The sequence below is a fragment of the Alosa sapidissima genome, chromosome 6, assembly GCF_018492685.1.
Source record: "Alosa sapidissima isolate fAloSap1 chromosome 6, fAloSap1.pri, whole genome shotgun sequence".
NCBI lineage: Eukaryota > Metazoa > Chordata > Actinopteri > Clupeiformes > Clupeidae > Alosa > Alosa sapidissima.
The window spans coordinates 15495471-15507830 of NC_055962.1; the positions used below are offsets into that span (position 1 = coordinate 15495471).

Here is a 12360-nt window from a genome sequence, read left to right on the forward strand (position 1 = left end):
TGGCTCTTTTGTGTGTGTGTGTGTGTGTGTGTGTGTGTGTGTGTGTGTGTGTGTGTGAGTGTTTGTGTGTGTGGAGTGGAGCGAACACACTGTGAAGCTTAGCTCTAAGGATAATGCGAAGGCATTGCTAAGGTCAGCAGGCTAACAGCTCCACTGTGTCATGCTGGCGGATGACCAGGGGATGCCCACAGCATCCTGTAAATCTTATGGACGACGGGCCGAACGGAAATGAGAGCTTTTAGTTTCTGCCTGTAAGACAGGACCTTTCTGTGGGTGATTTCAGATGTTTTCTGCACTGACTTGCTTTATTGTCCGTTCTAAAAGAGCAAACATTTTCTCTTTATTCAGTGTTTGGAATGAAATATGTGTTTAGTTTGAATAGCTGTACAGCCAATCAAAGGAATATTTGTATTAATATTTGTATTCATTAGTTTTGTAGTATTTTTATAAGTAAGTCCATAAGTTTAATGGAGCAAATCACAACTGAGAGTCTGACCACAACGCATTACTGGTTAAGACTAATTTAATAAACAACACCCTACTTATTGAATTCCCTCTGTTTAGTAAAATGAAGTATTTCGGTACATTTCATAAAATCAACATCAAAATAGTATCTCAAAATCATAATTTTGTCTGTACAAGTTATGTGGAATTTACTGTATTAGAAATGTCATATAGTACAGTTGAATACATTCATAATTAACAAGTAAACTAAAACTGCAACCTTTTGGTGAAATACAGTCAAAGGTAATGTTAAACTTGACATAGATCTAAATGATCTTACAGGAAATAACAGGTAAAATGCAGTGTAAGAGTAGCTAATAGTGAGCATCAAAGCTAGCTGAAGCAAGATGGCTGTTAGCACAAATACATCTGTTCTGCACAATACTCATACAGTTGCAAGGGAGGAATAGAATATTAATGTACTACAAGTACTGTTTTCTTTTTTTTAAAGTACAGAGATCCCTTGCTCTTTGGAGGACTTGATAATAGAAGGTCAGGTTACATCCTGTACAAAATGGAGTAGCCTAATTAATTCAGGTCTCTGCATAATGAGTCATACCTGCAGAAATATAAAGATGTTTTAAACTGTCACTTTAAACAATCAGTTTCACAGCATACAGCATCAAGGCATGTCAGGTTGAAGGTTCTCCTTACAGGGTTTCCTAAGTAAAAACATCTGATGACCTCTTTTCTCCCTCTCTGTCACTCCCTCTGTAACAGTAAACTGGCATGAGATAGGGCCCCTAGTGTTATAAAGTAGTGGCATACTGTGGGATGCAGAACTCGTATTAACTTCAAATACTGCCATCTGCTGGTCGGAACAGACCGTAATTCTATTTGGATGGGGACATAACAGCGCTAGAATTCTCTAAGTTGATATTATCTCCTTTATTTTATCATTTTTTTTATCTCAAAATTGAGTTTTCTGACACTGGGCTGTATGGTGTGCTCCACAGGATCCCTTCTAGTCTTGATATTTCATTGTGTGCTGTACAAATTCAAGGCACCCTGGTCTGACGTAGCAAAGTAGCACCAAAACATAACCAAATCTCTTCTATTTCTCAAAATAGACATGGTGTTCTTTTCTTGGGCATGTTCATTTTTTCATCTGTGAACAAAAAGCTGTGACTTACCAAAAATCTCATCTCATCAGTTCAAAGGAAATCTCTTTATTATGTTTTGACAATATGCAACTTTATGGTCCTTAATATGGTTGCTATAGCTAAACGTAATGTGGCCTAAGACATTCAGCAGGCTATGTAGGCCTATCTGATTATATTCCCTGTCATCCACATACACCTGGGCCACTACCAGAGAGGCGGGAGCATCAGGGTGAACAGTGTGAGTGTGTTTGGAGACGCAAGAACTACGCCTACTATTCGCCCCTGTCATCCTGCTCGCCATCACCTTCCTCTGGAGGAGTTCCGCCACGTTGCCATAGAGTTTGCCAATGACGTGCTGAACAACCTCCTCCAGCTCCCTCTTCTTGGCTTTGAATTGTTGAGCTTATGTGTATTCCAATAATTGTGCCATAATTCCAAAATGCAAATGCTAAATGCCCACCAAGTTTCATGTTCCCGGGTGTTTCGGTGACCCCGGTATCGCTGACCAAAAAATGATGACGGAACAAAAAAAAGTTACGCTAGCGCCGGTCATAATTACTGGTGAACTGGTCCACATTTCAATTTCTCAACATCCCCTACCAACAACCTTTCACTCAACACCACCATCTACAGGCCGATGGATGTACAATCACTAAATGTGGCCCAAAAATGCATATTGTATGCCCCCCCCCCCCCCCCCCCCCCCATGGATGGAATTCCATGAAACTTGGGCCCAGATGAGCCCAGAGGCTATCAGGGTAATCATACACATGAAATGTGATGCAGTTCAGTTCAGAGTACATCTTAGCCGAAGATGCATCATGTGTTTGCATTTTCACTTTTTACTGGGTTGCAACATCACAAATGAGTGGTTATGGGCTATGGGCTATGATGCAGGCCCAACATAGACCAACATAGCACTCGCCAGAGTGTGAAACTGAGAGAAATTACTTTACATTTTCTTTGCTGTCCAGCCAAATGTATCATAGGTAGGACACGGGAAATCTGGCTAATTAAGTAGAGCGCATGTACAGCTTTGTTCCAACCATTCACTCAACACAAATCAGAGCCCATGCTATAACTCTTCAGTCAAGTACACCAGCTAGTGATATCACCCGTGTTAAGAGCACAGGTAGAAACAATAGACTGTCTCCCCCAAAATCCAAATTTTGTTTTGCTTATGTCCTCTTCCTCTTTGCAGCTTTGAGTTTCTTGTAAACACAAACCTTTCTGGTGCACGCTAATAGTTAAATCTCTCAGAAATATTTATATCTATATTTTACGAAGAAACTGTTTTGTTATGTGGATGGCCACTAGCGCTCCATCTTCTCCTATCTTCTGATTGGTCAAGAGTGCCCCTCAGAACTCCATTCTATTTCCATTCCAACGGGTGCACCAAAACACCTCGTTAACATACCGATCACACAAGCCTGAGCTAACAAGGAATGTGAGGCTCACAGCTCATTCATACTTTTGAGCATTTGTTGTACAGTGGGCTTTTCTCTAAATTGTTGTGTATTGTGGAAAGCAAAGGTTTGAAACTCTTAAGGTTTAAACTTTTAAAATACTTTTGAGAAACATCAGCTGGACCAAGCTGAAACTCATTTTAAATATTGGTGTGAGAAAGAGGTTTGGACATTCACCCTTGGACTCAACCCCTAGTTTTCTCTCTCTCTTTCTCCCCCACCCCTCTCTCTCTCTAAGGCTCATTTTGGTTTTTCCACTGGAGGAACTTGATCTTCCCTGTTTTCTTGCTCGTCTGTTTCTTTTTATTTGTTTTCTCATTTGGAATTCTGGGTAGGGATGAGTGTCCGTCTGTTTGAAGGGAAAGAGCATGCTCTCTCCTACTGGAAATACAGGATCTCTCCATCAGAAGAAATCATCAACAAGATTTTAAACTTCCTGGAAAAACATGTGAGTAATTTTGCTGTCACTAACTGAAAAGAGAGGACGTGCAGTAATACTACAGGGTTCATGGTTAGAATGTTTTTGTGATTCCACATTTGACAAGTAGACTAATGAAAAAATGCTATAGTATACAAAAAGAGAATGCCACAGAGTAACAAATAATAGACCATATGGCATAGCAATAGAAATGTAAAGACCATGTAGCATAGCATTTCTGTCTCTATCACATATAATAGTTGAATGAAACATGCACCAATAAGTTGAGGCCCAGCACTCCTAGACTACTGTATTTGACATGCATATTCCCACACTTGTGGCTCTTCAGAGGAGTCGGCCCTTTGAGCTGGTGGTGGATGTGGGCTGTGGGTCGGGGCAGGGCACTGTGCTGCTTGGCCCACACTTCTCCAAAGCAGTGGGGACCGACATTAGTCCAGCTCAGCTGGAGATGGCCATTCAGCATTCCACAGCTGAGAATATCACATACAGGTCAGTAACGGCAAGCCATATGGAGACAGAGCTGTAACTTGGAAGACTGTTGTGCCATCACTTAAAATAACTTCTATACTATATAATTATGTTTTCTATTCAGCTGAGAGCTGTTCTCTTACTAGTGATCTAGAAATGTTTGATTCTCTGCATTCCTATGGTTTGAGAATATTTTTGGTCTTGATCTATCTATAAATAAATCTAACTAATGTACAGTTAGGCTTATAAGCTTTTGATGAGGATACTATGCATCCTGATAAAGTTCCCTTGGCCTTTGGAATTAAAATAGCCCCACATCATCATATATTCTTCACCATACCTAGAGTTGGAATGGTTTTATTTTTTAGTTAGCCTAATGTTTGATTTGCATTGACAGATGATCTTATGGAAAGTACCCCATGTCAATCGTGAGATATTTTAAATCCAAAGGCCAAGGGAACTTTATCAGGATGCATAGTATTCTGGATCCATGAAATAATTGGCCTTTAAAAATAAAAATCTGCCTGCCTCTATGGGAATTTAACATAGGGGTGCGAATACTTATGACCCCTGTATTTTAAGAAAGAACATTTATTTATTTATGATACATTATTCATTCACAAAGAAAATTGGTGTCTGTAAAGGTAGGATATTTCCTCATTTTTTACATAAGGCATTAAGATCAATTGATCTTATAAAATAAGGCATTAAGATCAATTGATCTTAAAAAATGATTTTATATTTCTCTTCTTAGTCAACTTTAGCATGGGTTCAAAAACGTATGAGCCTAACTGTATGTAAACATGATGATCATGGCCCCTCAGGATCATTTGATTTGTAGGTCATTTATTTGTTTGTAGTGATTTTCTTAAAATGTGACTTTTTTCATCTTAAAAAAACATTATGTTCATCATGAAGACCTTGTCAGATGCTGATGTCTTGAAATTCAGTATTCAAACATCATGGCCTTATGGTTTGTATCTCTCCCTTTCATACACACAGAGAATGCCCTGCTGAGCAACTTCCTTTTGAAAATGCCGCGGTGGACCTTGTGACGAGCATGTCAGCGTTTCACTGGTTTGATCATCCACGCTTCCTCAAAGAAGCAGACAGGATACTGAAGCCTCAAGGATGCCTTGCACTCCTAAATTACACCATTGTAGACATGGAGCTTAGCTACGGAGACTGCACAGATACTCTCAATCAAATCTGCAAGGAGGTCTGATAAGCTGTTTTCAATCAGTATTCATTTGTAGGCTATATTAACTCATTGCCTTTGCCACCTCCAGAATGCAGCATATGCATCCATAGTATTCAAGCATCAGTGCAATTAGCTAGTGGCAGGAGGCCACCATTTTTACATTTTGGGTCAATATTGACTGTACATGTTATTTGACGGATGTTGTTTGTATTCGAACAGCTATCTGATGCCCTCATGCCATACAGGAATCCGTACCTGGGCACTAACTCACTGGATCTTTACAAGAAAGCCTATGACATGCTTGAATACCCTGACAAGGAATGGTGAGATTGAAATTAAATAGTCATAGACACTGAAGGAACTTCTGCTGCCTGTGTGTTGTTGTTCATTACATTGATAAGCATAGTGATGGGCAGTAGCTTCACCACTTGTTGCGAAGCTACTAGCTTAACTACATTTCTCAATAGCTTGGTGGTAGTGAAGCTATTTTCTGAAGCAGATAGCTTTTCAATAGCTTAGCTTTTTTTGACCATGTGCAGTAGCTTTTACAGAAGCTATTTTCCAGAGCATTTGTGGAGCTCACAGCAGATCTTCCTTCTGGCCACCCATACATGAATCATTTAGTCTATATTCTGTATGAACTTGAAAGACAATCTAATTTTCCATGCCAGAGATGAAGCAACAAAATTGTGCTTGCAAAGATGTTGGTGGTAGTGTACTGTGTGGTTTTATTGAGCAATGTCTATAAAATAGGCTGTCAAAATTGTTTGTATTAGTTGACTTGCACATGGTACAGATAAACTGACTGGGTAATTGTACTTTTAAATGTAGCACCAACATTTCAGCCAAGTGGAATCAAACTGGGATAATCAAGAAGTGAACCTTTTACAGTTGAAAATCCACCCAACAATGAAGATGCAAACGTGCATGCACACACATTGTTACATTGCGTATGCCTTTGCTACTGCACTTGTAATATAGTTAAGAGTTAGAGTTAAGAGCTTGATTTAGAGCAAAAAGTTAGCTTTCCATTTATCCTGCAAAAACGGGGCCCAGGAGGTGTCATTGCAAGATATTTTTGTATCGAGAGAATGTGCGCTCATACAGTATTAGTAAATTGTGCACCCATGTGCAAAATTTAGTATATTGTGTGCTCATTTTACTAAATGGTGTGCACATTTTACTAAACAGTGGCCCCATTTTGTTAAATTGTGCTCTCAATTTAGTAAATCGTTCAAACATTTTACTAAAGTGCGAGCACATTTTACTATATAGTGCGCATGTTTTATTAAATTGTGCGCACAATTTACAACAGTTAAAATGAGAGCACAATTTAGTAAAATGACACTCTATTTAGTAAAATGAGCGCACTATTTAGTAAAATGTGCACAAGATTTAGTAAAGTGAGCACACAATTTAGTAAAATGAGCGCACGTTTTCTGTGTATATACCAAAAAATATCTTGCAATGACCTCTCCACGGTTCTGTATGCAAACTTAAGAAATGGCAAAAATCTAAATTGGACCACATAGGCTATGCACACTCTCTCAGTAGGCCCTACCTGCCTTTCGCTATTGCATGGAGCCTTGTTTTCTCAAATTGATTTTATTTTGGTTATTGTTTTTGAACATATGTTATAGCCTACATGTGTAAATCAAGGTAACTAAGTTACTGTATCTGTTATGACTCAGTTAAGTTGGCTATGTCATTGAAATAACACTGACTTGGCATGAAGCTGGTTTACTTTATTGGTTTATGATCATTTTTTGTAAATTACAAAGTAGCTTCTGATGAAGTAAACTACTTTTGCAAAATGTATGTAACTTATGTAACTATGTAGCCTATGCATTTTGTCTTAAGGAAGCCTTTTAAGCTTCATTTAATATAGAGCTAACTTGTAGCTTAGCTCACTACATTTTGTAAGTAGCTTGCCCATCACTGGATAAGCACTTCATTCAAGTGGAATTCATAATTGGGGGGGGGGCATTATTTTCTAGAATTTTGGTTTATTTAGAGTAGATTTCTAAATTAATTTCCTGCCTATCACCAAATTCCCCTGATTTGATCTCATTTTTCCAGGTCAATGCTGTCACAATCTCCAGTGTATACTAGGGGTGTAACGGTTCATGTATTCGTATTGAACCGAAACGGTACGGGCGTCACGGTTCGGTGCATGAATTTACACGGAGAATACACTGTATAAAAATACATAAAACTCGTGTGCGGATTAATTAATGTCATGCGCAATTACTGTTAAGTAGCCTACCGTACGAGAGTTACGGGAGTTGTTTAGCGACACCTAACGCTAATCTGTAGCCTCGCCTTAGCTCTGAAGCTCTGATTGGCGCATATGTTTATTTTTTTTGTCAGGTAGTCGGTCGAGTCAGTCAGTCAGAGATTGCAGCACTAAGGTGGCGACCCACAAGAGTTAGAGGATCCGCTGGTCTCTTCAAGATCGCAAGTTTGAGAACTTCAGTTACAGTTACAGGCGAGCGAGAGAGTGGTGGATAAGATGAAACTGTGTGTCGGCGTTGTTCAGCAGTTGTTGGGTATGTGAGTGGAAATATAACATGCTACACACAGGGATGGATTACTGCACGGGCCTACCGGGCCCAGGCCCAGGGGCCCAAGGGGTCATGGGGCCCTGAAGCCCAAGTCTTTGCATGGAATCATTGCCTCAATATTAACAATCAGGATGTAGGCTATGAATCTGATTAAATTAAAGTATTGGCCATCCCCAAAATGCACCAGAATACAGGAAATCACATCAAACAAATTAAAAAAAATTCTGGGGGAGGACCCCCAAACCCCCCCTCCCACATAAGCGACAATTAGTGGGGGGCCCTTAAAACATCTGGGGCCAGGGGCCCGAAAGTTCATAATCCGCCCATGGCTACACATATTCAAAGCCAACACCCAGATGATAGGCTACCAATCACTGAAACGAGAAAAAAAAACTTCCCCTGCGCTTCACAAGCCTTTGGATACACATACAAATAGGGCCAAAACCTATGGCTTAAATTAAATGATTTCGTAATGACAGAAAGCTATGTAAATCGCTTGGTAATTACCTTTATGTTGGGGTAACTTGTAACTTCTCACATGAGGAGCTGGTAGTGTTAAGTGCATGGACAGTAACAGAAAGTGTCAACGCTAACCAGGCTAATAAACAAACCATGCTACGGTGAGTTAACGTCGAAGGGCAAAGTCACGTGACTTCTAGTTGTAGTCTGTTTATGAAATGAAATGAGCAATTTATAAATAGTGTGATATTTTCACAGTTAGTAGGCTAGATTATTACTGTACACACACGGAAAAGTATTGAGGCAAATTGTAGACCCTTCCATATACAACTAAACACGGATGTTGAAGGTCTTGCTTAAGTGGATTTTTAAAAATCATTATTCTATTCTATCTAATTTGCACTTTCAAAAATAAAAGATGCTGTAGGCCTATTTTCAGTTTTATAGCTGATCGTCTTATTTTGTTTACAAGTTACACGAGTCTGGGTACTTATTGTACTGTTTAGCCTACATCTTACACACTTCAGGCTGTTGCAGATAGCTCAGGGAAGAGACTGTATGACACTAGGTGGTACAGCCTGAGACATGCACAATAAAAACAATTGCTTTCTGCATTTTTGTTTTGCTTTTCCCTCCATTGTACCGAACCGTGATGTCTGAACCGAGGTATGAACTCCTTTGTACCGTTACACCTCTAGTGTATACTGATGGTGTATAGGCTAAACATCAGTGATAATAGTGTCTGTCTCCTTTGCCCTTATCAGGCATGAACCTCTTTGGGTGAGAAAGACTGTTCCTCTGTCCAACTATATTGGACTGGTAGAATCCTTCTCTCCCTACCAGGCTATTTTACGTGAAGACCCAGAGAAGGCCAGAAGACTTTCCCAGGACACAACTGAGAGGTGGGGACACACTCCTAGTGTGTGGTAATAAGTAGTTTATAGGTAACAATATCAGGGTGAAAAGGCATCACTTTGATACCCAACATGTAAGTAGTCTGATTGCACATAGTGTAGGCTAAAGGTCTTATTAGTCAATATTGAACAAAATTAACCCAATTAAGCATACCAGCATTGCGTCAAACAATACGGTAACACTTTACTTGACAGTATCGACATTAGAGTGACATGAACACATGACACTGTCATGACACATGAACCCTAACCCCAACCCTAATCCTAACCTCTAACTCTAATCCTAACCCTAAATCTAATCCTAAACCTAACCCTAACTTGTTATGACAAAAACCGAATGACACTTAATGACAGAAGCGTTATGTCATAAACTTATGACTTGTTTATGACACGTTCATGACAGTGTCATGTCACTCTTATGTTGATACTGTCAAGTTAAGTGTAACCAACAATACTACTCAAAGCACCATCAATATGGAAATACAGTAAGATATGAAAATGAAAATTGTTGACAGGTCATTGGCAAGTGTCATTTACAGACACCAAATTTCAATTGTGAAAGAGTTCAAATATAATATTAATTAATTCTCTCACAATCAAATGTCAGATTGTCAGATCTGACGTTTTTCCTTCTTTTTACATTATCTCAAGGTTGCTGAAGGCGATGGGGGTGACGTCTCCAGACACAGAAGTTGTCATGTCCATCAGGTATTACTGTCTGCTGGCCCGCAAACCTTAGTCGGCAGAGTTCACCCAAGACCTAACATCTTAACAGTTGGGCTTTTGTTTCAACACTCCTGAGAGGGCGATGGGACCCCGTTTGTTTGTGAGCATATGGAACTTTCACTGTTAGCCTACCTTTTTTCCATTTTATTTTTCTGTCAACATCAATCCACAAAAAATGGATTTGCACTGGAAGTTATGTTTTCACAGCAAACTATACCGTTCTCTTTCAAATGGCCTACTTGTCACCAATAAATCTGAATTTCCATTTGAGCTGGAAACTCCTTCATTTGTAACGTTAGCACTTCCTATTCTGTTGAAGAAATGAATATAAATGGTTATGTGTCATTTACTTTTGGCTACTTATAAGGTCGTATTGTATTATTGTAACAGAAATTCAAAATCACAATGTCTTAGGTTTATTCCTACAAAATTTGATCACTAAGGCTAGTTCACTAGCCTGACGTTGTCATTCTCAATTCTAGTCAAAATTTGAGACTGATACTGCTCCATTGGGACTTGATTATGGGGCATGTTTCACACGATACAGTGGGGAAAATTCCTCTGGACAGATCTAACCAATCAGAGCAACAAAAAATACTGCTTACCATGAGCTGTAGGAAGAACACCCGAACCATCCTTCTCCTCCACAAATTCTTTAAAGGAAAATTCTGGTATTTAGCACTTTGAGTCCCTTTTCTGGTTTGTTTTGGATGAACTAGAGTGGTGGACACTGAAGATTGGTCCTGTCTCGACTTTTCTGACTCGTTTTGAATCGCCTTTGACTACTTCAGAGTGGCTGCCTACAGGCAAACATGTCCTAAAACAACCCTTAACGTTTTTTTTTTAAAACTGTGCAACTCACCGAGTGGTTAGTGGTGTTCGTTGATGTTCCAAAACAAGTAGCGTAGCGAAATACAGTTTCTGTCGTGCTTTTTTTGGCATTTTGTAAAATCCTATTAATTTCTGTTGGAAGACTCATTGCATGTTGATATTACTGCGCCACCGTCTATGCTTCAGGCTCAAATATTGAGCGGAAGTTTATACGCGGCTGAAGTGCCCTTGAGCAAGGCACTGCTCATCCTCACTGCTCCCCGAGCGCCGCCGTTGTAGCAGGCAGCTCACTGCGCCGGGATTAGTGTGTGCTTCACCTCACTGTGTGTACACTGTGTGCTGTTTGTGTTTCACTAATTCACCGATTGGGTTAAATGCAGAGACCAAATTTCCCTCACGGGATCAAAAAAGTATATATACTTATATACTTATACTTATAATTATACTGAGCTGTCTGAAAAAATAGTTCCACAATACCAAATAAGACAGCTGGAAATCATACATTGTGCCGATATACCGGTATTTGATTTTAATAATCAACGAACACCACATCAACAGTGATATGGGCGGGTGCACAACACACCCTGCTTCTCTCATCCATGAACACGCATCAGTGCACATCCATGCAAAACATTACAAATTACACGATTACAATGGGAAACATAATTAGATTAAAGATATTATGAAATACATCTCACAATGAGTAGTTCACCATCAATTTGCAAATTGGTAATGATGGATGAAAGTAATTAGGCGAGAGGCAAATATGAAGCACAGCTGAAGACGCACTGTCACGAGATGTAAGCAACTCCTCTGCAACATTTTATTCAGTCATTCGAACATTATTGGGTTAAGTGTTGGTTTTTCCAGACTGTTTTCGATGGTAACCCATTGTCAGTCAATAGTGAAAGTAATTAACTGTGTATAACTGTTTTGTCGTTGACTCAAACCAAGGTGAAGTTAGTTTCACTTTGCCAATGAGTTCAAATAATACACGGCTGCAAATGCGTGTAGGCTATACTCTGCTAGGTTTTAGTAAAGCATGGTTTAGTGGAATAACTGTTCCATACGGTCTTCAGAGCAAACAGATTCCTTTAAATGCACTGCTGACTTACTGCTGTGCTGACTATCAAAATACTGATGCGTTGTTTGAAGTTGCGCTGCTTGCTGTTAAAGGGAATGACAGATGTATAATATCTATGGAAAAAAGTCAAGTCATTTCAAGTCATTTGACTCAAGTCTAAGTCAAGTCTCAAGTCATGAATAGCAAGTCAAAGTCAAGTCTTAATCAGTTGATCAAGCAAGTCTCAAGTCCTAAAAAAGAGTAGTCATGAGTCTGACTACTATTCGCCCCTGTCATCCTGCTCGCCATCACCTTCCTCTGGAGGAGTTCCGCCACGTTGCCATAGAGTTTGCCAATGACGTGCTGAACAACCTCCTCCAGCTCCATCTTCTTTGTTTTGAATTGTTTTGTGTCGGCCTCTGGGAGGAACTCTAGCCATTCAATCATCTCCTCCTTCTTTGTCGTTGTCGGACAGCTTGCCACCTAGCTTCTTTATGTCTCCCACCTAGTTCTTCAGAGAGTATGTGAAGCCTTCCAGCTCGTTGTGGATGTCAATGCGCTCTTTCAACCTCTTGTCTTCATCAGCAAATTGCTCAGCATCATTCACCATCATTTTGACATC

The 12360-nt window shown here is 39.7% G+C and overlaps 1 protein-coding gene across 1 annotated transcript; it reads left to right on the plus strand.

The window, feature by feature from the left end:
* Positions 1-3272: 3272 nt before the first annotated feature.
* On the plus strand, positions 3273-10114 carry LOC121711822 (putative methyltransferase DDB_G0268948). The gene is made up of 6 exons (XM_042095666.1): positions 3273-3521; positions 3841-4001; positions 4983-5199; positions 5401-5504; positions 8969-9106; positions 9770-10114. The coding sequence occupies exons 1-6, from the start codon at positions 3411-3413 to the stop codon at positions 9855-9857; spliced, it is 819 nt and encodes a 272-aa protein (XP_041951600.1). The 5' UTR covers positions 3273-3410; the 3' UTR covers positions 9858-10114.
* The last annotated feature ends 2246 nt before the right edge of the window (positions 10115-12360 follow it).